The sequence below is a fragment of the Oncorhynchus gorbuscha genome, linkage group LG04, assembly GCF_021184085.1.
Source record: "Oncorhynchus gorbuscha isolate QuinsamMale2020 ecotype Even-year linkage group LG04, OgorEven_v1.0, whole genome shotgun sequence".
In the NCBI taxonomy this organism is placed as follows: domain Eukaryota; kingdom Metazoa; phylum Chordata; class Actinopteri; order Salmoniformes; family Salmonidae; genus Oncorhynchus; species Oncorhynchus gorbuscha.
Genome location: NC_060176.1, coordinates 37,801,657 through 37,825,810, shown reverse-complemented (window position 1 = coordinate 37,825,810; position 24,154 = coordinate 37,801,657). Strand labels below are relative to the sequence as shown.

The 24,154-nt window shown below is 42.6% G+C and overlaps 1 protein-coding gene across 1 annotated transcript; it reads left to right on the top strand.

The window, feature by feature from the left end:
- Window positions 1-814: 814 nt before the first annotated feature.
- Window positions 815-23,665, top strand: LOC124034037 (heat shock protein beta-8-like). The gene is made up of 3 exons (XM_046346726.1): window positions 815-1,549; window positions 10,868-10,931; window positions 22,489-23,665. Exons 1-3 carry the CDS (start codon window positions 1,153-1,155, stop codon window positions 22,652-22,654), a joined length of 627 nt encoding a protein of 208 aa, XP_046202682.1. The 5' UTR covers window positions 815-1,152; the 3' UTR covers window positions 22,655-23,665.
- The last annotated feature ends 489 nt before the right edge of the window (window positions 23,666-24,154 follow it).

Below are 24,154 nucleotides of genomic sequence, written 5' to 3'. Positions count from 1 at the left end.
AGGTATGTGGCATAATTCATTCAGAATTTGTGGAATAGTCAATCAAATGATCAATGCAAAATGATGCACTGGTACGGTATGGTTTCTCTCCTACTGTAAATACTTTGCCTCATTGTTGTCAACTCATCTGTAAGCTCTCTGATTTTAGTGTTAAATAATGTGCATTCATTCTTTAATTTTCCATGTGAAAGAACAATATTGCAAGACTGAGAGACAGGATGCGTTTTCCCGCTGGTGTCAGTGTGAGCTTGACTTGTTGTAATGTGTCAGCTGAAATTGTAATTGTCCTTCCTTTGAATCCTTAAATAAACCCTTATGCCTCCCCTTCCTCTATCTTGTATGTCTGTAAAATCCATGTAAAATCCCAAATAAAATTGTATTTCATTCATAGCCTACAGGGTTTACTTGCCATCTTAATTGTTTCAATACCTATACAAAAGAAAAAGCTTAACTATAATGTAGGACGATAGTAGTTGCTTACTGTTTCTTTACTGTTGGGCCAGATACAAAGATACCACAAATACATGTCGTTTACATACTGACGAATTTGACTCATTAGCAATTAGTTTTATCCGTATGGTGACATCAGCGTGTTTTTCCCTTTCCCTCCCTTTCCCTCACTTCGTCTCTCCCCCTCAGGCACGCTTGAAGCCATGCGTTATTTTCTATTAAAAAGATGAGTCACCCGGGAGCGATCATTTCAACAGACAAGAATTTGTTGGACTAGTAACACAACAGCTAATGGCTAAACTTGGACGGAGAGGGAGGGTCTTCTGTGGTCAACTGTTGCGTCGCGACCGGTTGCGCCCAGAGGCACTACTGTGCACATTCACCGCCAGGGAGAAGCCATATAAAACGGTTGACCAATCGGTATAATGTCAGTTCAACTCATAGAGGGTATTAAACTTCTAGGATACTAACTGGAGGGGTAGTTATAAATCAATGTCATTGGGTTGAAACCGTTATTTTTGATGATCCAATCCGTAACTGGCATGAGCCCAACACGGGAAATTATCAAATTAACAACTTTTTCTCTCTCATAGACTACTCAATATTTATAAAATTCGTAGAGGTGTCAGCTTGGGGAGAGTAAACTTGGAAAGGGTAAACATTTTTTCTTACTTTTCTTCTTTGGGACAACGACCGGTAAACATGGCAGAAGGAGACTTCTACACTCTTGGAAGTAGGCAGAGGGTCCCCCGAGATCCGTTCAGAGAGAGTCCGTCAATCGCCTCCAGATTTATGGACGATGACTTTGGGATGTCCCCTTTCCCCGAAGACTTGTCAATGGACTGGCCCGGCTGGGCTCGGCCTAGCCGGCTCAGCACGCGGCTTTCCGCACCGTTTACTGGCAATCTGCGCACTGGGTTTCAGCCAACGCGCGCATCGACTGGGCAGACGCCGGTGTATTGCACGAGATACAGCGAGTCCCCCCGCAGCTCTCCGACCCAAACACCGGGAGAGCCCTGGAAAGTGTGTGTGAACGTCCACAGCTTTAACCCAGAGGAACTTAATGTCAAAACCAAAGATGGGTTTGTAGAAGTGTCAGGTGAGGAAATCTTCGAAACCTTACAAAAGTTACTAATATCGCCTTTATAAATCGAAACTAACCCAACTAATACCACCAGAATTGCTTGGAGGAGAAATTTTAAACACTAACAATGTTATTTTCGTTTTAAGTTGTACCCAGCTAGCACATTTAGTTCCTTGGCAATTGTGGAAACATGTGTTTTTGGTTTCACATTGGTTGTGGGATAGAAGCCATACTTTCCTGACCAAGTTAACATTTGTTCTACGGTTCTGAGAACGTTTTACTCTGGTTCCTTGAAAGTTTTCCTTGGAGGGTTTATTAACGCTCTGAGAACAGAAATTATAGGTTATTTGGAGGTTTTTAATAACTTTGTAAAAAAAAAACACTCAATAACACTGCTAGCTTATTTTGTGTAAAATGTTGTGAACTCAGAGATAGGACACATGGAAATGAATGCAAATACATTTATTTTTTATTGTGACACCAGTACCTATAATCTTCTGTTCTCTATCCATGGATGCGGTCCAAACAGTTAAGACACACACTCGTCCACTTACACTTACTTGCCTTTTATGCCCTTGGGGGAATCCCCGTTGTCATCTTGGGGGGCGGTCCAAATGATTAGCCAAGCAAGAGTAGTTTGCAGCGTAAGCCCCTCAGCCCTTGTTTTTAGTCGGCTTTGCGAGTGTACAATTATGTTCACTCCGGGGATGAAACTCCCCATAATTAAATTAGTGACGATTGTACGTACATCTGCTAAGAAAAGTCGGCAAAAACTTAAAAAATACATCAATGGAGAAGTCAACATACACGTGTAAGTAAAAATGAATGCAAATAATTTAGAAATTGTGCTACTAATGCAGACGATGCCACAAAAACGTCTCATATGTCTCTTAATGTTTGTTAAAATATTTTTATTTGGTTATCTTTTGGAAATTGTAGAAATAAAACATTTTCCTTCTTCAGAAGTTCCAGCTAGGCAGGCTAACGTGAGTTAGCCAATTCATGTGCTAGCTATCATACAGTAGGTGTATATTAATAACTATATAGTTAATAAGTAGACATGCACTCATAATTGACTGTAGCGCATATAAAGCACCTACAAGCTACCGGTGGCTGAAAACACAATCATCGCAGGATGAATGAGTGACAAATTTCCAGCCAAAGGTGGTCAATTTAAAAATCATTCCTTCCTCCCTCGCCCTTTGCCCTGCAAGTGTATACTTGTCAGACGTCATGATACGTCATCAGAAGTGTCCACTTCATTTGAGGGCTGAGGGGATAGGGTGTGTTTTTGAAGTGTTTGGACCGCACACACGGAGTTAGTCCACTGTGCCACCAGGATAGAGCTAGTATGCCATGCTTTTTTATGCATACAATGTTATTTTTTTGTGTATTCAAACAGACTACATTTCAAAGGAAACAAGCACTCATTAAGATCAGGTGTGGCTTATTAGTGGGTGCGGCCAACACACCTGAGCACACTTAACAAGATAGAGGAGACAGTTTTGTTGATGAGTTTTTTTTTATGCTGAACGGAATGTATCGGTTTTTAAATAATATTTTTTAGAACGTTCTCTGAACGCTACCAACATTTTCTTCTGTTTTTTATGGAACATTTTCTTCACATTTTGAGAACTTAATGTATGCATGTCTTTACATTTCTGAAATTCCCACAGAAGAACATTGTTTCTTAACGTTCTCGGAACAATTTGTGAACATGACTTTAAATGGAACAATGAGGAAACCTGTAGGAAAAGTTATGCTGAAGTACTGAAATTCACACAGAAGAATGTTGTTTCTTAACGTTCTCTGAACTATTTGAGAACATTCCCAATGTCAAACCAGTTGGAAAATCAAATCAAATCAAATCAAATTTATTTATATAGCCCTTCGTACATCATATATAACTATTCCAAGAACATTACCCACATTTAAATATAATGTAACCATGTTTGAAGTTTTATGAAACGTTCTGTTAAACTATTGAAATACAGTACCAAGAAAATAAAACATTTTTGTCAAGTTCCTTAAATGTGCTAAGAATGTTCCCATCGCCAAGCAATTATCCTGCACCATTCCCAGAAAGTTGTGGGTAGGTTGCATGCAAAATTACCATAGGAAAACCATGCTTTCACCAACTCTTAATAAACATATGATTATCAGAATGTTGTGTTCTAGCTGGGTAAAGTACCACAATAGATAAAGTAACACAATAGACATTACTGACAAAATAGTTATATTCATATTTTCAAATATTTACATATCTTATTCACATAGCCAGCTCATATCAAGGGATGTTATGATATCCTGCTCTACAGTATGGGCAGTAGGACCCATGACTTGCAGATTGCTAGACCAGTTCATCAAGGCTCGGCACCTGTTTAGATTCCTTCAAAATCACTCACCAATGCGCCAGATATAGATTTAAGTGAGGAAGGCCCATGACAACAGTATCTGTCCACAAGAAGATAAGCAACACACTACTGTTAGTGTTTAACACTGGAGAGAGAATGTTCTGGAACTATTACTCTGCCTGGTGATAGCTGACTAGACACTTCAGTATTTATGAAATCATAAGCTTGTTGTACTACCATGCCCTGATTCTAGGAACCAAAAACATGAAACAGCTAGGTTCTGGAAGTATTATTCAATTTCTGCCCATTGATGGCTAACTACATCCCTTCAGTATTTAGCCAATTCATATACCAGTAATGTTTGAGTTTGTTGTGTTACCATGCCCTTATTAACTGATTTACAGAACAGAACTGCCCTGATTGTTGAACCTAATCATTTTAAGGGCTATATTAACCTCCTGTCCAGGGCATCCATACAATCGTTGAGTTTGTTATGTATAACCAGGTCCTGATTGTATAGACAAATAAGCGTAAACAATATTACAAGCTTGGCTTCTTTAGAGAGTAGACTAAATATTTAGGGAACAACTGAATAATGCCAGGGATAACCAGCACCTAGGCATGGTCTGAGGGAAGTAGAGGCTAGTGTAGGCTACAGAGAGAAGATACTAGGCCCTATACAAGCTTTTTATAAACACATTGTTGGCATGCCAGTTGGGTCATTTAGTCAGCTAGCTGCCTATCTCTGTGGCTCTGCCTCAGTGACCTCGTTCTAAAAGTCTGCCTGTGTGGGCGTGTCACAAGCATGTTCAAGCCGGGGTTGACGTGGCCTCTCCGGGCTTTCTCTCATGTCACAGTTTGTACAAAGCAAAAGTTAACCTAACATTGGCTGAACAAGGTTTTGCCTCATCATAGTTTCTAGGCTGTCCAAAGCAGTGTGTCCTTGAGGCTGCAGAAAAAACTATGTTTAATAAATGGGTGTAGCCTACTGTATATTTGCAATTAAGGTCTGAGTGTGTCACCAGGGCAGTTTGGAATGTGACATCTGTACCACAAGGGACTGAGGGAGGATGAGAGGTTCTGGGAGACTGAGAGAAAGCCTGTGGTTGTGTTTTTATTCTCTCCAGACGAGCTCACACTGCAGGGGTATAGCGTTGCACATAGCTGGGCAGGAACGAGCAGAGGGGTGGAGGGTAGCGGCTGCTACACTGACATTTAGCATGTAGAGCAGCTGCACAGACAGAAGTCATAAACAGAACTTTATTAAGATGAAGCCTTCATTCTGGGGCTTTCCAGATCTATCTCTTTATCTCACTCTCTCTGTTTGTCAGGAATATATGTGTTTGGGTTGGTGAGGTCATACTTTGAGAAGAAGCAGGGTTAAGATGGGAGGAGATGGAATGGTGTCTTTCGTCATCATTTCTGTGAATATATGACCCACCCTTACACCAGGGACACGACTAAGTATGTACTCTGTGTTTACATCAGTCCACAATCCTGGGAATTAGATAATTACACTGCTATAAATATCTTTAGAAAAATATTTGCAAAATATTTTTGCCAATTATTGCAAGGGTTTGGATTTCAACACCCAGACCCACTTATCAGAAGCTGTCTATTATGTCATAAAAACGATATGGATAATATGTTTTAAAAGTTTTGACAGGGCATATATATATACAGTTGAAGTCAGAAGTTTACATACACCTTAGCCAAATAAATATAAACTCAGTTCTTCACAATTCCTGACATTTAATCCTAGTAAAAATTCCCTGTCTTAGGTCAGTTAGGATCACCACTTTATTTTAAGAATGTGAAATGTTAGAATAATAGTTGAGAGAATGATTTATTTCAGCTTTTATTTATTTCATCACATTCCCAGTGGGTCAGAAGTTAACATACACGCAATTAGTATTTGGTAGCATTGCCTTTAAATTGTTAATTTACCGAGGTTAGCTAGCCAGCTATTTGTCGTCCTTAACGTAGGAGACTCTGCTAGCTAGCCAACAGCTAGCCAACGTCTTCTGAATAGACTCAACAACCCGGTCGCATTCACAGGTAGTATCACATTTTCACTTCATTTCATTACAGTACAACGGTTTGATTTGTTTGATCGTAGCTAGCTACATAGCTAGCTACATAGCCGTCTTTGTATCAAAGATAATTGTGTAGTCTAGAGCGATTTTCTAGGTTAGCTAGCCAGCCATTGTCGTTCTTTTTAACGCAACGTAACGTAAACAACACTGCTAGCTAGCCAGCTAGCCCCCGAATAGCAACACTGCAGAAACTATTACACTCAACGGAACGACTTGATTAGTGTAGTGTCAACAACGCACCCACTGCCAGCTAGCCTACTTCAGCAGTACTGTATCATTTTAATCATTTTAGTCAATAAGATTCTTGCTACGTAGCTTAACTTTCTGAACATTCGAGACGTGTAGTCCACTTGTCATTCCAATCTCCTTTGCATTAGCGTAGCCTCTTCTGTAGCCTGTCAACTATGTGTCTGTTTATCCCTGTTCTCTCCTCTCTGCACAGACCATACAAACGCTCCACACCGCGTGGCCGCGGCCACCCTACTCTGGTGGTCCCAGCGCGCACGACCCACGTGGAGTTCCAGGTCTCCGGTAGCCTCTGGAACTGCCAATCTGCGGTCAACAAGGCAGAGTTCATCTCAGCCTATGCCTCCCTCCAGTCCCTCGACTTCTTGGCACTGACGGAAACATGGATCACCACAGACAACACTGCTACTCCTACTGCTCTCTCTTCGTCCGCCCACGTGTCCTCGCACACCCCGAGAGCTTCTGGTCAGCGGGGTGGTGGCACCGGGATCCTCATCTCTCCCAAGTGGTCATTCTCTCTTTCTCCCCTTACCCATCTGTCTATCGCCTCCTTTGAATTCCATGCTGTCGCAGTTACCAGCCCTTTCAAGCTTAACATCCTTATCATTTATCGCCCTCCAGGTTCCCTCGGAGAGTTCATCAATGAGCTTGATGCCTTGATAAGCTCCTTTCCTGAGGACGGCTCACCTCTCACAGTTCTGGGCGACTTTAACCTCCCCACGTCTACCTTTGACTCTTTCCTCTCTGCCTCCTTCTTTCCACTCCTCTCCTCTTTTGACCTCACCCTCTCACCTTCCCCCTACTCACAAGGCAGGCAATACGCTCGACCTCATCTTTACTAGATGCTGTTCTTCCACTAACCTCATTGCAACTCCCCTCCAAGTCTCCGACCACTACCTTGTATCCTTTTCCCTCTCGCTCTCATCCAACACCTCCCACACTGCCCCTACTCGGATGGTATCGCGCCGTCCCAACCTTCGCTCTCTCTCCCCCGCTACTCTCTCCTCTTCCATCCTATCATCTCTTCCCTCCGCTCAAACCTTCTCCAACCTATCTCCTGATTCTGCCTCCTCAACCCTCCTCTCCTCCCTCTCTGCATCCTTTGACTCTCTATGTCCCCTATCCTCCAGGCCGGCTCGGTCCTCCCCTCCCGCTCCGTGGCTCGATGACTCATTGCGAGCTCACAGAACAGGGCTCCGTGCAGCCGAGCGGAAATGGAGGAAAACTCGCCTCCCTGCGGACCTGGCATCCTTTCACTCCCTCCTCTCTACATTTTCCTCCTCTGTCTCTGCTGCTAAAGCCACTTTCTACCACGCTAAATTCCAAGCATCTGCCTCTAACCCTAGGAAGCTCTTTGCCACCTTCTCCTCCCTCCTGAATCCTTCTCCCCCTCCCCCCCTCCTCCCTCTCTGCAGATGACTTCGTCAACCATTTTGAAAAGAAGGTCGACGACATCCGATCCTCGTTTGCTAAGTCAAACGACACCGCTGGTTCTGCTCACACTGCCCTACCCTGTGCTCTGACCTCTTTCTCCCCTCTCTCTCCAGCGGTCTCGCGTCTTGTGACGGCCGGCCGCCCAACAACCTGCCCGCTTGACCCTATCCCCTCCTCTCTTCTCCAGACCATTTCCGGAGACCTTCTCCCTTACCTCACCTCGCTCATCAACTCATCCCTGGCTGGCTACGTCCCTTCCGTCTTCAAGAGAGCGAGAGTTGCACCCCTTCTGAAAAAAACCTACCCTCGATCCCTCCGATGTCAACAATTACAGACCAGTATCCCTTCTTTCTTTTCTCTCCAAAACTCTTGAACGTGCCGTCCTTGGCCAGCTCTCCCGCTATCTCTCTCTGAATGACCTTCTTGATCCAAATCAGTCAGGTTTCAAGACTAGTCATTCAACTGAGACTGCTCTCCTCTGTATCACGGAGGCGCTCCGCACTGCTAAAGCTAACTCTCTCTCCTCTGCTCTCATCCTTCTAGATCTATCGGCTGCCTTCGATACTGTGAACCATCAGATCCTCCTCTCCACCCTCTCCGAGTTGGGCATTTCCCGCGCGGCCCACGCTTGGATTGCGTCCTACCTGACAGGCCGCTCCTACCAGGTGGCGTGGCGAGAATCTGTCTCCTCACCACGCGCTCTCACCACTGGTGTCCCCCAGGGCTCTGTTCTTGGCCCTCTCCTATTCTCGCTATACACCAAGTCACTTGGCTCTGTCATAACCTCACATGGTCTCTCCTATCATTGCTATGCAGACGACACACAATTAATCTTCTCCTTTCCCCCTTCTGACGACCAGGTGGCGAATCGCATCTCTGCATGTCTGGCAGACATATCAGTGTGGATGACGGATCACCACCTCAAGCTGAACCTCGGCAAGACGGAGCTGCTCTTCCTCCCGGGGAAGGACTGCCCGTTCCATGATCTCGCCATCACGGTTGACAACTCCATTGTGTCCTCCTCCCAGAGCGCCAAGAACCTTGGCGTGATCCTGGACAACACCCTGTCGTTCTCAACCAACATCAAGGCGGTGGCCCGTTCCTGTAGGTTCATGCTCTACAACATCCGCAGAGTACGACCCTGCCTCACACAGGAAGCGGCGCAGGTCCTAATCCAGGCACTTGTCATCTCCCGTCTGGATTACTGCAACTCGCTGTTGGCTGGGCTCCCTGCCTGTGCCATTAAACCCCTTCAACTCATCCAGAACGCCGCAGCCCGTCTGGTGTTCAACCTTCCCAAGTTCTCTCACGTCACCCCGCTCCTCCGTTCTCTCCACTGGCTTCCAGTTGAAGCTCGCATCCGCTACAAGACCATGGTGCTTGCCTACGGAGCTGTGAGGGGAACGGCACCTCAGTACCTCCAGGCTCTGATCAGGCCCTACACCCAAACAAGGGCACTGCGTTCATCCACCTCTGGCCTGCTCGCCTCCCTACCACTGAGGAAGTACAACTCCCGCTCAGCCCAGTCAAAACTGTTCGCTGCGCTGGCCCCCCCAATGGTGGAACAAACTCCCTCACGACGCCAGGACAGCGGAGTCAATCACCACCTTCCGGAGACACCTGAAACCCCACCTCTTTAAGGAATACCTAGGATAAGTTAAGTAATCCCTCTCACCCCCCCCCCTTTAAGATTTAGATGCACTATTGTAAAGTGACTGTTCCACTGGATGTCATAAGGTGAATGCACCAATTTGTAAGTCGCTCTGGATAAGAGCGTCTGCTAAATGACTTAAATGTAAATGTAATGTAAATGTAAATGTTTCACTTGGGTCAGACGTTTGTGGGTAGCCTTCCACAAGCTTCTCACAATAAGTTGGGGGAATTTTGGCCCATTCCTCCTGACAGAGCAGATGTAACTGAGTCAGGTTTGTAGGCCTCCTTTCTCACACAAGCTTTTTCAGTTCTACCTACAAATCTTCTATAGGATTGAGGTCAGGGCTTTGTGATGTCCACTCTAGTACCTTGACTTTGTTGTCCTTAAGCCATTTTGCACAACTTTGGAAGTATGCTTGGGGTCATTGTCCATTTGGAAGACCCATTTTCTACCAAGCTTTAACTTCCTGACTGATGTCTTGAGATGTTGCTTCAATATATCCACATCATTTTGCTGCCTCATGATGCCATCTATTTTGTGAAGTGCACCAGTCCCTCCTGCGCAAAGCACCCCCACAACATGATGCTACCACCCCCTTGCTTCACGTTTGGGATGGTGTTCTTGGGATGGTGTTTTCTCCAAACATAATGATGGTCATTATGGCCAAACAGTTCTATTTTTGTTTCATCAGACCAGAGGACATTTCTCCAAAATGTACTAACTTTGTCCCCATGTGCAGTTGCAAACCGTAGTCTGGCTTTTCTATGGTGGTTTTGGAGCAGTGGCTTCTAGGAGACAGAACGTGTCTCCTTCCTGAGCGGTATGACGGCTACGTGGTCCCATGGCGTTTAGACCTGCGTATTGTTGTTTGTACAGATGAACGTGGTACCTTCAGGCGTTTGGAAATTGTTCCCAAGGATGAACCAGACTTGTGGAGGTCTACAATTTTTCTTGGACTTGGCTGATTTCTTTTGATTTTCCCATGATGTCAAGCAAAGAGGCACTGAGTTTGAAGGTATGCCTTGAAATACATCCACAGGTACACCTCCAATTGACTGAAATGATGTCAATTAGCCTATCAGAAGCTTCTAAAACCACGACATAATTTTCTGGAATTTTCCAAGCTGTTTAAAAGCACAGTCAACTTAGTGTATGTAAACTTCTCACCCACTGGAATTGAGATAGTGAAATTAACTGCCTGTAAACAATTGTTGGAAAAATGACCTGTCTCATACACAAAGTAGATGTCCTAACCGACTTGCCAAAACTGTAGTTTGTTGACATGAAATTTGTGGAGTGCTTGAAAAACGAGTTTTCATGACTCCAACCTAAGTATATGTAAACTTACGACTTCAACTGTATATATATGAAGTGATGTTTGGTCTATTGGTCTGTTTTCTGTGTCTAGTAACAGAGATAGTTTCAGGGTCTGATCTTCCTCCTTGACCTGATAATGGCCAAGCAACAGAGGTTACACCATTTGACAATGTATTATTGGTTAGGGTTATTGAACTCTGCTCATTGGATTTCATGTTGCTTTTTTCCACAGGAAAACATGAAGAGAAGCAAGAGGAAGGAGGTATAGTGACAAAGAATTTCACAAAGAAGATACAGTAAGTACCCATAGTGTCACAGTTATGAGTGAAGAGGTGTGGAGTCAGGCGCAGAGAACAAAGATGTGGGAAAAACAACACGCTTTAATGTCCCGAAACACAACATGTGAAAACACAAATGAACAGAAATATAACCGGACAGCGTGTAACCCAAAATACAACAAAATACACTCAACCAACAAAACAGACGAACACAGAACAACGGATCGGCGATAGCTAGTAGACCGGCGACGACGACCGCCGAGCGCCACCCGAACAAGAAGGGGAGTCACCTTCGGTAATATTCGTGACACATAGCCACATGCAACAATGATAACAACAGCAACAACAGCCAATAAACACATACTCCCTTAGGATTACTTTGCATTGCGTCCATATCTCACAGGTAATCAAACATTTCAAACATATCATATGATCCCATTTCAAAGTTGTCACTCGTTCCTCGATGAGCAAAACAACAACCTTTAGCCTCCCCACAGGGAATCTATCAGATATTTCAAACATCTATTTTGATACGATCCAATATAACCAAATAACACAACTGATAAAGGAACACCTTACTGCACAATGGGGACTCTGACGAGACACAGCCATTTTATATATCTTGTATGGTCAATTGCACTGTATTATGTATTAGACCTAGACATTGTGTGTATGAACTGATATGTAGGCTATGTGTGACATTTTAAATGTATGTAGTTCAGTCCTTGACTAATGATGTTCTGTACTATGTATTGTGTCATATTTCATGTGGACCCCAGGAAAAGTAACTGCTCCTTTGTAGGGATCCTAATAAATAGGATTAGTTAGTCAGGATTAGTTACTGTCTCCCCACAGGTAATCCATCAGACATTTCAAACATCTACTGTCATATGATCTCATATCAAAATGCCAGCTAAATGGCCCAGTAACCCAAGGCAGCTAGGGGACAGAAGTTTCCATACGGCCATGCCCCTGTTAATTAGGACTATGGAACATCAAACAGTGGTGCTAATCACATGTATGGGAGCACTGGCTACCTATCAAATGGTACCCTTTCCCTACATACTGCGCTACTTTTGACCAGACCCCTATGTGCCCTGGTCAAAAGTAGGGAATATGGTGCCATTTGGGATACAGACACTGTCTTACAGGCACGGTGGAGGTGGCATCAAGTCAATGTTATTAATTTACTCTTGGCTAATTAGTAGGCAGCTAGTCGGCACCGGCACCAGCACTACTCTCTCTCTTCATATCACCAAGTCTTGTAATTGTAATCCCACAGATCACACACACGCACACACACACACACACACACACACACACACACACACACACACACACACACACACACACACACACACACACACACACACACACACACACACACACACACACACACACACACACACACACACACACACACACACACACACACCGTTCTCCAGCTCAGCGAAACCCAAAGCAAGAGACAGACTGAGAAATAGAATAGTGGGTATATAAATAACTGTCCTCAATACAGAAATCCTCTGGCTGTAGAGTACAGTAGGCTACCCTCAGTGGAGAGAGAGAGGAGGCATTCCTGTATTTCCTAACTAATAAAAAGAAAAGGGGCTTGAGTCAGTCTGTAGCGCTGAAGATCCCCGATTGAAATTTCAAGGTAATTTCCGATTGAGCCAACAAACGCAGCATTTACCATGAATGCAATCTCCGCAAACGCGGAAACACTGCCATTTAATTTATTTTGCACTATACTGCGGATCTTCAGCTCTACGGATTAAATCAAGCCCTAGAGCTTGTTATTCCTTTCAGAATATAAAATTCTGCTGTGTGTCGGAGCCCAGTCAAGCCCAGCCCCGCCCCTCCCATAATTTTTTATAAAACACAGCTGCTTGTGCCTTTATTTCTTAATTAACTTATTGTGGTCTTATTAGCATAGGATCTTAGAGAGAGGAGTGCATACAAATCATTAACTATTTAGGATTTTTCTCTGACTCTTCTGTGGTAAAGGTATAGTGCATCAACAAGGTCAACTACTTATATTATTCCAACCTGGGGTAGACGTAGCATAGTAAATGAAAATCCGGGATACTTAAATGAGTATGATATGTTATGTTTGGAATTGTATTATTCATTTGTGGGTGTCCATCATTAGTTTCGTATGATATGTTACGAATTATAATTCAAAAGATATGTTACGAATTATAATTTGTATGATATGTTATGAATTGCAACCTATACAATATGTTACACGTTTGCAATATGTATGATATGTTATGAATTCCAATTTGTTGTGGCTAACGTTAGCTAGGTGGCTAACAGTAGCTAGGCTAAGGACTAGGAGTTAGGTTAAAGGGTTAGGGGAGGATTTTGCTAATATTCTAAGTAGTTGCAAAGTAGCAAATGATCTAAAATGCTAAAGTTGTCCGTGATGAGATTCGAACATGCATTATTTGGGTTTCTAGACATTCGCATTATACACCTACCCATCCACCCTGACCGACCACCCTACTTTAGTTGTTGCCTTAAGTAACCTTCTGTCTTATTTATCCATACCAAACATAACATATCATACTCATTTGAGTGTTCCAGATTTTTGTTTACTATGTTATGTCTAGTCTTTGAGACCAGGCTGGCTATTGTCATAACTCTCCTGTGAAGATCTGAAGGATCAGGTTCTCCCGCAGAGGTGGAGGGGGCCGCTTTATGGCGGTCGTAAAATACTCTGCTTCTGGGCTCTGTAGTATCGAGATTGGAATGTGACTGTGGATCAGAGAGACACTTGGACATCAAAAAGTTGAAAAATTGAACAGTATTTCTGTATTCCAAGCAGTTGGGGTGGTCCGTGGACACTTAATGAACAGTCATGTCGAGTTTGTTTCATTTGGTGACCTCATGAAGGACAGGAGACACACAGTACTGCTTCTTTGTTTGTATTACACTTCTCAATTATGGGGTTTGCATCTGTCGTTGTATAAAATAAATTATTAAGTATAATAATACTTTTGGAAAGATAACAATGTGATCTTAGTCTTCTAAATGAGAATTGTTTTTCATAGTAACTTATGATCAGTCAGTGGCCACGACCCCATGAGCACAGACATTACACAGTGTCATGGAATGGCCCCTTTTCTACTCCTGTATAAAGCCACCAGTGCCAAAATTTACATTAGACCAGAAAACATGGAAGCTGTCGCCTCATGTTGAAATGGTTGGCAACTCTACCAAAGGACAAGACCAGAGAACGTGGAGATCATTCCCACGTTGAAATGGCTAAGAAACCTACAAACTAAAGAATTCATATTCAGGCTGCAGCTGTTTAAGTACTTTAGTCTGGTGAACGCAACCGGTCGAACGGCACTGTGACGTATCCATTATAACAAGCTACAACTACGAAAGACTTTGATCTCCGGGGGAACGCAACCAGAGACTCTCTGATTAACTACACTGCTCAAAAATATAAAGGGAACACTTAAACAATACAATGTAACTCCAAGTCAATCACACTTCTGTGAAATCAAACTGTCCACTTAGGAAGCAACACTGATTGACAATAAATTTCACATGCTGTTGTGCAAAGGGAATAGACAACAGGTGGAAATTATAGGCATTTAGCAAGACACCCCCAATAAAGGAGTGGTTCTGCAGGTGGGGACCACAGACCACTTCTCAGATAAGTGGCTCAGGTAGTGCAGCTCATCCAGGATGGCACATCAATGCGAGATGTGGCAGGAAGGTTTGCTGTGTCTGTCAGCGTAGTGTCCAGAGCATGGAGTCGCTACCAGGAGACAGGCCAGTACATCAGGAGACGTGGAGGAGGCCGTAGGAGGGCAACAACCCAGCAGCAGGATCGCTACCTCCGCCTTTGTGCAAGGAGGAGCACTGCCAGAGCCCTGCAAAATGACCTCCAGCAGGCCACAAATGTGCATGTGTCTGCTCAAACTGTCAGAAACCGACTCCATGAGAGGGGTATGAGGGCCCGACGTCCACAGGTGGGGGTTGTGCTTACAGCCCAACACCGTGCAGAACGTTTGGCATTTGCCAGAGAACATCAAGATTGGCAAATTCGCCACTGGCGCCCTGTGCTCTTCACGGAGACCGTTCTGCTGCCTGCAACATCCTCCAGCATGACCGGTTTGGCGGTGGGTCTGTCATGGTGTGGGGTGGCATTTCTTTGGGGGGCCGCACAGCGCTCCATGTGCTCACCAGAGGTAGCCTGACTGCCATTAGGTACCGAGATGAGATCCTCAGACCCCTTGTGAGACCATATGCTGGTGTGGTTGGCCCTGGGTTCCTCCTAATGCAAGACAATGCTAGACCTCATGTGGCTGGAGTGTGTCAGCAGTTCCTGCAACAGGAAGGCATTGATGCTATGGACTGGCCCGCCCGTTCCTCAGACCTGAATCCAATTGAGCACATCTGGGACATCATGTCTCGCTCCATCCACCAACGCCACATTGCACCACAGACTGTCCAGGAGTTGGCGGATGCTTTAGTCCAGGTCTGTGAGTAGATCCCTCAGGAGACCATCCGCCACCTCATCAGGAGCATGCCCAGGCGTTGTAGGGAGGTCATACAGGCACGTGGAGGCCACACACCCTACTGAGTCTCATTTTGACTTGTTTTAAGGACAAGTTCATTTTTGATAAGTTTGGTTTCTATTGATCATTTTTGTGTGATTTTGTTGTCAGCACATTCAACTATGTAAAGAAAAAAATATTTAATAGTAATATTTCATTCATTCAGATCTAGGATGTGTTATTTTAGTGTTCCCTTTATTTGTTTCAGCATTGTATTATCCAGCAGACGGACCAGCAATCACAGAGAAGGACAACAAAGGCATAAACTCATAAATATGTAAATTGCAATTTATTTTTGAATGAGCGGCTGTTCATGTTCAAAATATTAGCATTTCCAGTGTAGTTATCAACTCTGAATTTCCCGCTCTTGAGCTGTCCCCACCCCTTTCCTTTGTCTACCAAGCTGTCATATTGGTTTCGTCCACTAGGGACTTTTCTGTGTGTCATGTTAGTAACCAATGTACTGTGTGTGTGTGTTTATGTAATTTTGTGATTGATTAGTTATTTAGTAAATAAAAAATTAAGCCAATTTATATATCACTGATTCATGATTTATGATGCTAGGGTTCGTGCAGATTTCCAAGGGTTTGTCACATTCAGGAATGAGACTGATGAGGTAATAATACATTAATAGAAGACTGTAATCGATAAGACAATAAATTATTTGTAGAGTTATATTCGGGAAATTGTAACTCTATAAACAACATTTTCCATAGGTGCCCCGACTTCCAGGTTAATTATCATTCCATGATTCGTTTAATCACAGAAGAATTACACAACGAGAATTGATTTGATAATATAACAGTCTACATATTTAATGACAGCAAATGCTACGACACTATTCTAAAAAACAAATACTCAATGTCTCTCTGTGTATCTCTCTGGAATGTAATTCCTATGTGTTTTTCTGTGAAGGTCTCTCTCTGTGCTAGCTATTTGGTTTGTTATTCAGGGCTGTGGGTGGATTGTCATTGTCACTTTACCTCCTGTCTCTCTCTTCCCGCAAGCCCTGTTTCACTGCCTCTCCCCCCAAAAAAGCATATTGGACAGTTTCGGGCAGCCATACAGAATCAATGGGAGAGATAAAAAGCTATGTAGCCAGAGGTGTATAAAATCCCCACCCGGACAGACACGATTATGCAGTCGGGTGTGTCACGTAATAAGCTGGCTGAGTGATTTGACTTTGTCAGAGAGACTTGCTGCATTTGGCTCCCTAAAAACAGGGGACTGTGAATTGGAGCCTTGAAGCCTGGGATGATTTATTATGGGGTCTTCATTCATTTCCAACGTTCCACACATGAGTATGTATGTCTTGTGGTATCTCTTTCCCCTTGATATGCCACTCTTTACCATTGCTCTCTGACTTCCTCAGACTCAGACAGGCAATTGTCAGTTATGTGTAAAGACGGTAGAGAGACTGTAGAGGGGTTATGATAATGAAATGGAGGCCCTGCCCTTTAAAAAAAACCACGTCAAATTTGCAGTTCCCACATCCAATTTGCCGTTTCACACGTCCAATTTGCAGTTTCACATGTGAAATCACATTTTCACACGTGAAATAGCTGTTTTCACATGTTAAGCTTAAATTTCACACAGGAAACCATATTTTCACATGTATTACATTTAGAGTTTACATGTTACCACCACCTTCACATGTGAGGAGAATAATGTGTTTTCACATGTGAAATATGCAGTTTCAAGTGTTAAAAACATTGTGAAAATCGGGTATGCAGATTCACATGTGGGGTTGAAATCATGTTATTCTCCTCACATGTGAAAAGATGGTGTTAACATGTTGCAGTAGCAATGTTTCCACCGGGGATTTAGGGTGACCACATCTAAAAAGCCCAAATGCTGTACAAAGGATTTTTTTTAACGATAACACGATTAAATAAACCACCTCCCTCTTTCCTGCAATTCTCCCTATCTTCGGTTATGTTACGCTGGCCTTTGCTTTCTCTGCCTTTTTTCCAGTTGCAAGTTTTGGCACATTCATTTCAACAACACAGCACCCTGCATCTCACTGCTGTTTTGCCTCTGAAGCTACAGTAATCAGGGTCAGTCCCGGTCAGTCTCTGGATGGGAGCTGGAAGTGGTGAAATATAAACATATGAAAAATAATGTCACATGTGGGGAAACATTTTTTTCACAACGGAAAAACGTGAAAAATGTACGTGAAACTTTGCACGTGTCCCAAAACCACGTGTCTGACTCATACATTTTTTAACAACAACATATGATTCAATAATGAATTTGTTTAACGTGAATTCAGTCCTATGTAGAATTTTTTTAAATTGTGTTGTTTACATTGGATAAAAGTAGAAACCATAGAAAATGGTACATACACTACAGTTGAGGAACAATGGGAAAGCAATTCTGCTTTGAAAGTTGATCAACTTGTCACCCCACTTTTGAGAAAATGGCCCTTGAAGCTTTTTGGTACACCTACTGAAGAGTTCTTCTTTGTCTACACCCATTCAGCATCCTTCACACCCTCTTTAGCCTAAAACCCCAACCCATCTCTTTAAAGATTCACATGTGAGGTGATGTGCTAAACAGAGTGAGTAGTGTAGTAAACAATCAAGGTTTTTAAGACAAAAAATGGTAAAAGTAGTAGCCTAGAATAAGGAAAGATTCCAGGTAAAAATATATATGGCCTATATCCTAATCTGATTGCGGTGCAGGTCATGTTGTTCTTCACATTACCGTCTCTGGTAAACACACACTCAAATAAAAAAAAATACAGAAGGTGTAAATGGTACAGTAAAATGGTTACTTGCATATTTGCATAGTAGCGATATCAAAAACAGAAAGTCTCCAGATATTATTAGATGACGCTTACCCAGACACATTGTCTAAATTGATGGGTCATGTGAAAGAAATGCTATAATCATCCCCCAGGCAGCTAAGTGGATGGGTCACTATTGGTTAGACATGTACACATGTTCATGAAATACAATAGATGGCTGTAATCACCCCCATACACACCTGGCTGACTTGATGGATCTTGTAATCATTTGGTGAAGTGGAGTCTTTTTGTTCAGCTAAACAACGAACTGGCATAATCTCAACTCATATTAAACTGATTGTCATAGTGGTAGTATAAATATGCAGGTAGCTAAAGCTAACCAACTATGTCCAATGCTAGCTAGCTAGCTAGCTAACATTAGGCTAATACAAGCAATGCATATAGTTTTCTGATTCTAATAATATTACTACACAGATCATACACGTAACTTTAACTAGCGAGCTAGCATGCTATCGTTCACTAGCTAGCGAACAGTACGCTTTAACTTGCAATGAATATTACTTTCTGACTAAATTAGAAACTTATAATACATGAAAATGTAGCTAGACTCTTACATGGATGAACGGTTTACGGCAGACTGGAACAATTTAACTCCGTCTGTAGCTACATCTTGTGTAAGGGATTTCCTCCTCTTCTTCCGAAGAGGTGAGGCGAAAAGGATCGGAGGACCAATATGCGGCGTGGTAAGTGTCCATGGTTCTTTTAATAAGAAATATTACACATGAACAACTGAATACAAAAACAATAAACATGGAATGAACGAAACCCAAAACAGTACCGTGTGGTGAAAAACACAGACATGGAAACAAACACCCACAAACACACAGTGAAACCCAGGCTGCCTAAGTATGATTCTCAATCAGAGACAACTAATGACACCTGCCTCTGATTGAGAACCATACTAGGCCGAAACATAGAAATCCCCAAATCATAGAAAAACAAACATAGACTGCCCACCCCAACTCACACCCTGACCATACTAAATAATGACAAAAGAAAGGAAATAAAGATCAGAACGTGACATCTTGTTTGGCCAGTATTGTGTCAAGTCACTCCGGTTTACACTGACCGTGGCATGTGCAGAAAGTAGCCCATCACAACTCTCTCCAACTGATCTGTCGATAGCACCTGCTAAATTCAGGGCATCAATGTTGTTGAGTAAAGTAGAAAAACGTTTGTAATTGTTGATGGCTAATGTTATGTCTTACAAAAAAGCAGTGTTTGAAAGGATAATGAACACAATCGGAGCAGCTCACGTTATAGACAGAAGCGTGCTACATGGCAGACCAACGCATTTCTGGCCAATATATATATATTTTTAAATATGTTTAAATGCCTCTCCTCTGGAGTAGTAACGTGCAACATGCATACGCCTAGCTTCCTTAAAGGGTCACATATGTGTGTTCACACGTGTCTGAAAACCATGTTTTTTTCATATGTGATTTTTTAAATGTGTTTCTTTTGTACGTAGCATAGGAACACTTGGCAGCTCATATGAAAACTCCAGCGATAGACAGAGAGCCTTATATGGCCAAGCTGCTTCACAAAGTCAAGAGACCAGTCTGTCTGGGGTCCGTCTTTCATTCTCTCTCTCTCTCTCTCTCTCTCTCTCTCTCTCTCTCTCTCTCTCTCTCTCTCTCTCTCTCTCTCTCTCTCTCTCTCTCTCTCTCTCCCTCTCTCATTAAAAGCAAGTCTAAGAAGCGGTAGATATGTTCTGTGACCTATTTCTATGCTTCCCTTTCTCAAGTTTAATTTAGTTTTCTTTTACATTCAGTTTTGTACACCAGCTTTAAACAGCTAAAATGCAATATTTTTGGCTATAGAAAATATATTTCACAGCTATTTAGATGGTACAATGATTCTCTACACTATAATTGCTTGTTTTTTCACATAAACTGACATTTGGCGCACTATTAGAATTTTAGCAACCAGGAAATGGCAGAGCAATTTCTGCATACTGTATCTTTACTGTTTCGTACACTCAATGTATTTAAAATAAGAAAGAGAATGTATGTTTAGATCATGCTTATGAAGTATTATATAACATGTGCTACTACAGTGTCATAAACCAGATTAGACCAGATAAAACTCAGCAAAGGTTAATCCCATGCTGACATTTATTAGGAATTGATAGCAGAGAACACAAGACCTCTAACTTTACCCAGAGCCATATGCTTCTTTCTGGGCTATATACTCCAAGGATATGTCCTATCTAGCAACCAAGGTAATTTTTAAATCTCTGTTTATCTCATATTGGTCCAAACATATTAGTGTTTTGTCCAAAATGGCACCCTATTTCCTATAAAGTGTACTACTTCTGACTAGAGCCCTATGGGCCGTGAATAGGGTGCAATTTCAGAAGCAATCTCTTGTCTGTTTATCTCATATTGGTCCAATCATACCAGGCCTCCTCTCTCCATCCTTCTTGCTTGGCCCTCTACTATTTTCTATTTTTACCAATGACCTGCCACTGGCATTAAACAAAGCCTGTGTGTCCATGTATGCTAATGATTCAACCCTCTACACGTCAGCAACCACAGCTATTGAAATCACTGCAACCCTAGAATGGGTAGCCAATAATAAACTGGTACTGAACATCTCTAAAACTGAGAGCATTGTATTTGGTACAAATCATTCCCTAAGTTCAAGACCTCAGCTGAATCTGGTAATGAATGGTGTGGCTGTTGAGCAAGTTGAGGAGACTGCAGTCCTTGGTTTTACCTTAGATTGTAAACTGTCATTGTCAAAATACATGGATTCAATGTTTGTAAAGATGGTGGAGGTCTGTCCATGATAAGAGATGCTCTGCTTTTTTGACACCACACTCAACAAAGCAATTCCAGCAGGTTCTAGTTGTATCTTATCTTGATTATTGTCCTGTCATATGGCCAAGTGCTACAAATAACCTAGGTACGCTGTAGCTGGCCCAGAACTGAGTGGCACGTTTTGCTAAAGGGGCTAAAATCAATAATATGCATTCCACGCTCTCTTGGCTAAGAGTTGAGGAAAGACTGACTGCATCACTTCTTCTTTTTATAAGAAACATTTGTGTTGGAAATTCCAAATTGTTTGCATAGTCAACTTACACACAGCACTGACACACACACTTACCCCACCAGACATGCCACCAGAGGTCATTTCACAGCCCCCAGTTCCAGAACAAATTCAAGGAAATGTACAGTATTATACAGAGCCATGATTGCATGGAACTGCCTTCCATCTCATGTATGTACTGACATGTGTAACTGATAGATGCAAACACACATGCACACTACATGTTAATGTTTTTAAATGTATGTACATTTTTAAAGTATTTTGTGTGTAATGTATTTTCCATTATTTGTCGGAGCCCAATAAGACTAGCTGTCGCCATTGGCGTCGGCTAATGGAGATTGTAATAAAATAAAATAAAATCCTCCAGAATCCTCATAAACATTTTGACAGGCGGTAATGATATCTCACTCTCTCTCTAAACTATTTTTCTCTGTCTGTCACTCTGTCCCTGTCTCTTTCTCTCTCCCTCTTTCCCTCTCTCTCAAAACACATTTATGAGGAAGCCATTTATGCTAATTTAGTCCTAAACTAGTTCAAAAACCAAGTGGGAAAAGGGAAATTGGTTGTTACCTGTCTGTCTGGCTGTTGAAATGAGCTGATTAGAAAAGTATGCAAATGGGAATTTCAGGTGATAATAAACTTTGCATCAGACAGCCATTTTTAATAATTGGAATCAGCCCTCATTTCTCAATTCTGCACCTGGAGCGAGTATGTCTCTTTTTTCTCCTTCTTCTTTTTTTCTCCCTCACGGCGCTGCGATGATGACGGCAGCCAGAACATTTTAATGAAAACCTGAAAAATGAGCGTTGGTCAAAGAAAGAAAAATTGCTTTCAACATTAATTTAATCTGGAGCCAAGTTGTTAAATCCTCTGTTTATAACTGGAGGCTGTTATAGGTATCGACAAGATGTCAATCAAATCCATTTGCTAGCACCAAACAGTAGTTGCAGTACTGCTGAGGTAATTCAGAAAAGGTTTCAAAGTTTTTAAAACCTCCAAGCACAGTTGTGTACACAATGTTTTGCCTTCCTTTCCACACCTCTTCTCTCTGTCTTTGTAGTTACCAACTTTTTCAAGACCCTCAAGCTTAAAGTTGTATGTACAATCTCTCAAATGTTCTTTCTCTCCCTCTCAGGATTCCAATCGACGTGGACCCTCTGACGGTCTTCGCCTCCTTGTCGCCAGAGGGTGTGTTGATCATCGAGGCACGGCAGAGCCCTCCATACTACCTCTTTAGTAACGAAGGTCCTCAGGGAGAGATGGAAGAGGCCAGCCAGAGCCAGGAGGCCACCATGGTCTAGGGCGAAGGCCTGGGGAGACACAGGCTCACCCCGGGCCCCCCTCGGGACATAATAGAGCATCCAGCAGAGTAGAGAAAGGGCTAACACAGGTTCAAAGCCATCGAGACCTTCCGCTCTATGTTGTTAGGTCAGTCCGAAATGGCACCCTATTCACTATTAAGTAGTGCACTGAATATGGTCCCAAAGAAGCATTCTGGTTTTCTTTTTGAGTGTTAAGTAATCACTCAATCCCTCCCCTAAAATATATAATAATAACATGGTGTTTGTATATCTCTTGGCAGCAAAGGCTATTTGGATCTGTCACAGATTTAATTAAAAGTCCCAAACTAAATCAATCCTAATGTCTCATAGTGGAGTTGCTATGTACAGTATGCATCCAGTCCCAGATGCAACACTGAACCGACTCCAGATCCTAAACTGAGCAGCCTAGGAGCAAGCTGGGGCCCATTCTGCCTGGATCATCCTGTGATATCTTGGTTTTCTATCCGTATCCCATTTGTGGTGAAAACGTCACTTGACAGAATGCTTCATATACACCATATTATGTTAAATGTGTAATTGAGAGAAGCACATTCAAATGGATCATCAAATAAAGTCATCCCATATGGCTTCATTTCTGAGTGGGAAGACTTAATGAAAGGGATATTCCCATCATTATAGTGTGTAACCTACTATACGTGTGTGTTGAAACCGTATTCTACCCTAATGCAGGCCTATTCTCTGTAAATACATTGCACTTAATTAACAGTACGTGCCAACCCATAGACACATCTATTTGAGAGCCATGATTACCCTACCTAGAGGTCTTACAAACGGATGTTCGCTGCATTTTTCTATTTGTGCATGTAATGATGACGCTGTGCTCGTTCTTGGTGCAAAGGGAATGCATTTTTGCTAGACATCTCCACTCCCTCCACCCTCTCCTTCCTCTGCCCTCCATCATCTCCTTCTCTCCTCCTTTCCCTCATGTCTTTGTATTTGTTTATGCAATAAAACCTCCCATCAATCCCAGTGTGTGTTCACATCTGTGTGTTTTGTTCTGTCTGCCACGTACAGTATGGGCCAGTAACAGTGCCCAACAACAGTAATTGGGTAACAGCTTAGTGTAAGTGTGCATCTCAAATGGTACTCTAATCCGTTTTTATAGTGCACTACTTATGGTCCATAGGGCTCTGGTAAAAAGTAGTGCACTTTAAAGGAAGTTGGGTGCCATTTGGGACATAGACAAAGGATTGATTGATACAGGAGAGGTCCTGTGTAAACACAAATTCACTTCCTTGACAACTTCTTTCACAGCAGCATTACTTAACAGCTCTGCGCCGGTCCGCAAAGCGCAAGAAGTATGACTGTCCTGACTTCTACAGAGGCCATATCACCAGAAATGCTGCAAGGCCAATGCAGACATCGGATTGACCATGCAGTGACTTTAATGCGGCCCGGCTGTACAAACATAGGTTACTGTAAGATAATATGTATCAAGAAACATGTAAACCACGAAAC

Bases quoted from the DNA above. Each gene is read 5' to 3' on its own strand.
- LOC124034037 (XM_046346726.1), top strand. From the start codon at position 1,153: ATGGCAGAAGGAGACTTCTACACTCTTGGAAGTAGGCAGAGGGTCCCC. The intron at 1,550-10,867 runs GTGAGGAAATCT...TTTTTTCCACAG, and splicing joins TGGGTTTGTAGAAGTGTCAG to GAAAACATGAAGAGAAGCAA. The intron at 10,932-22,488 runs GTAAGTACCCAT...TCTCCCTCTCAG, and splicing joins AATTTCACAAAGAAGATACA to GATTCCAATCGACGTGGACC.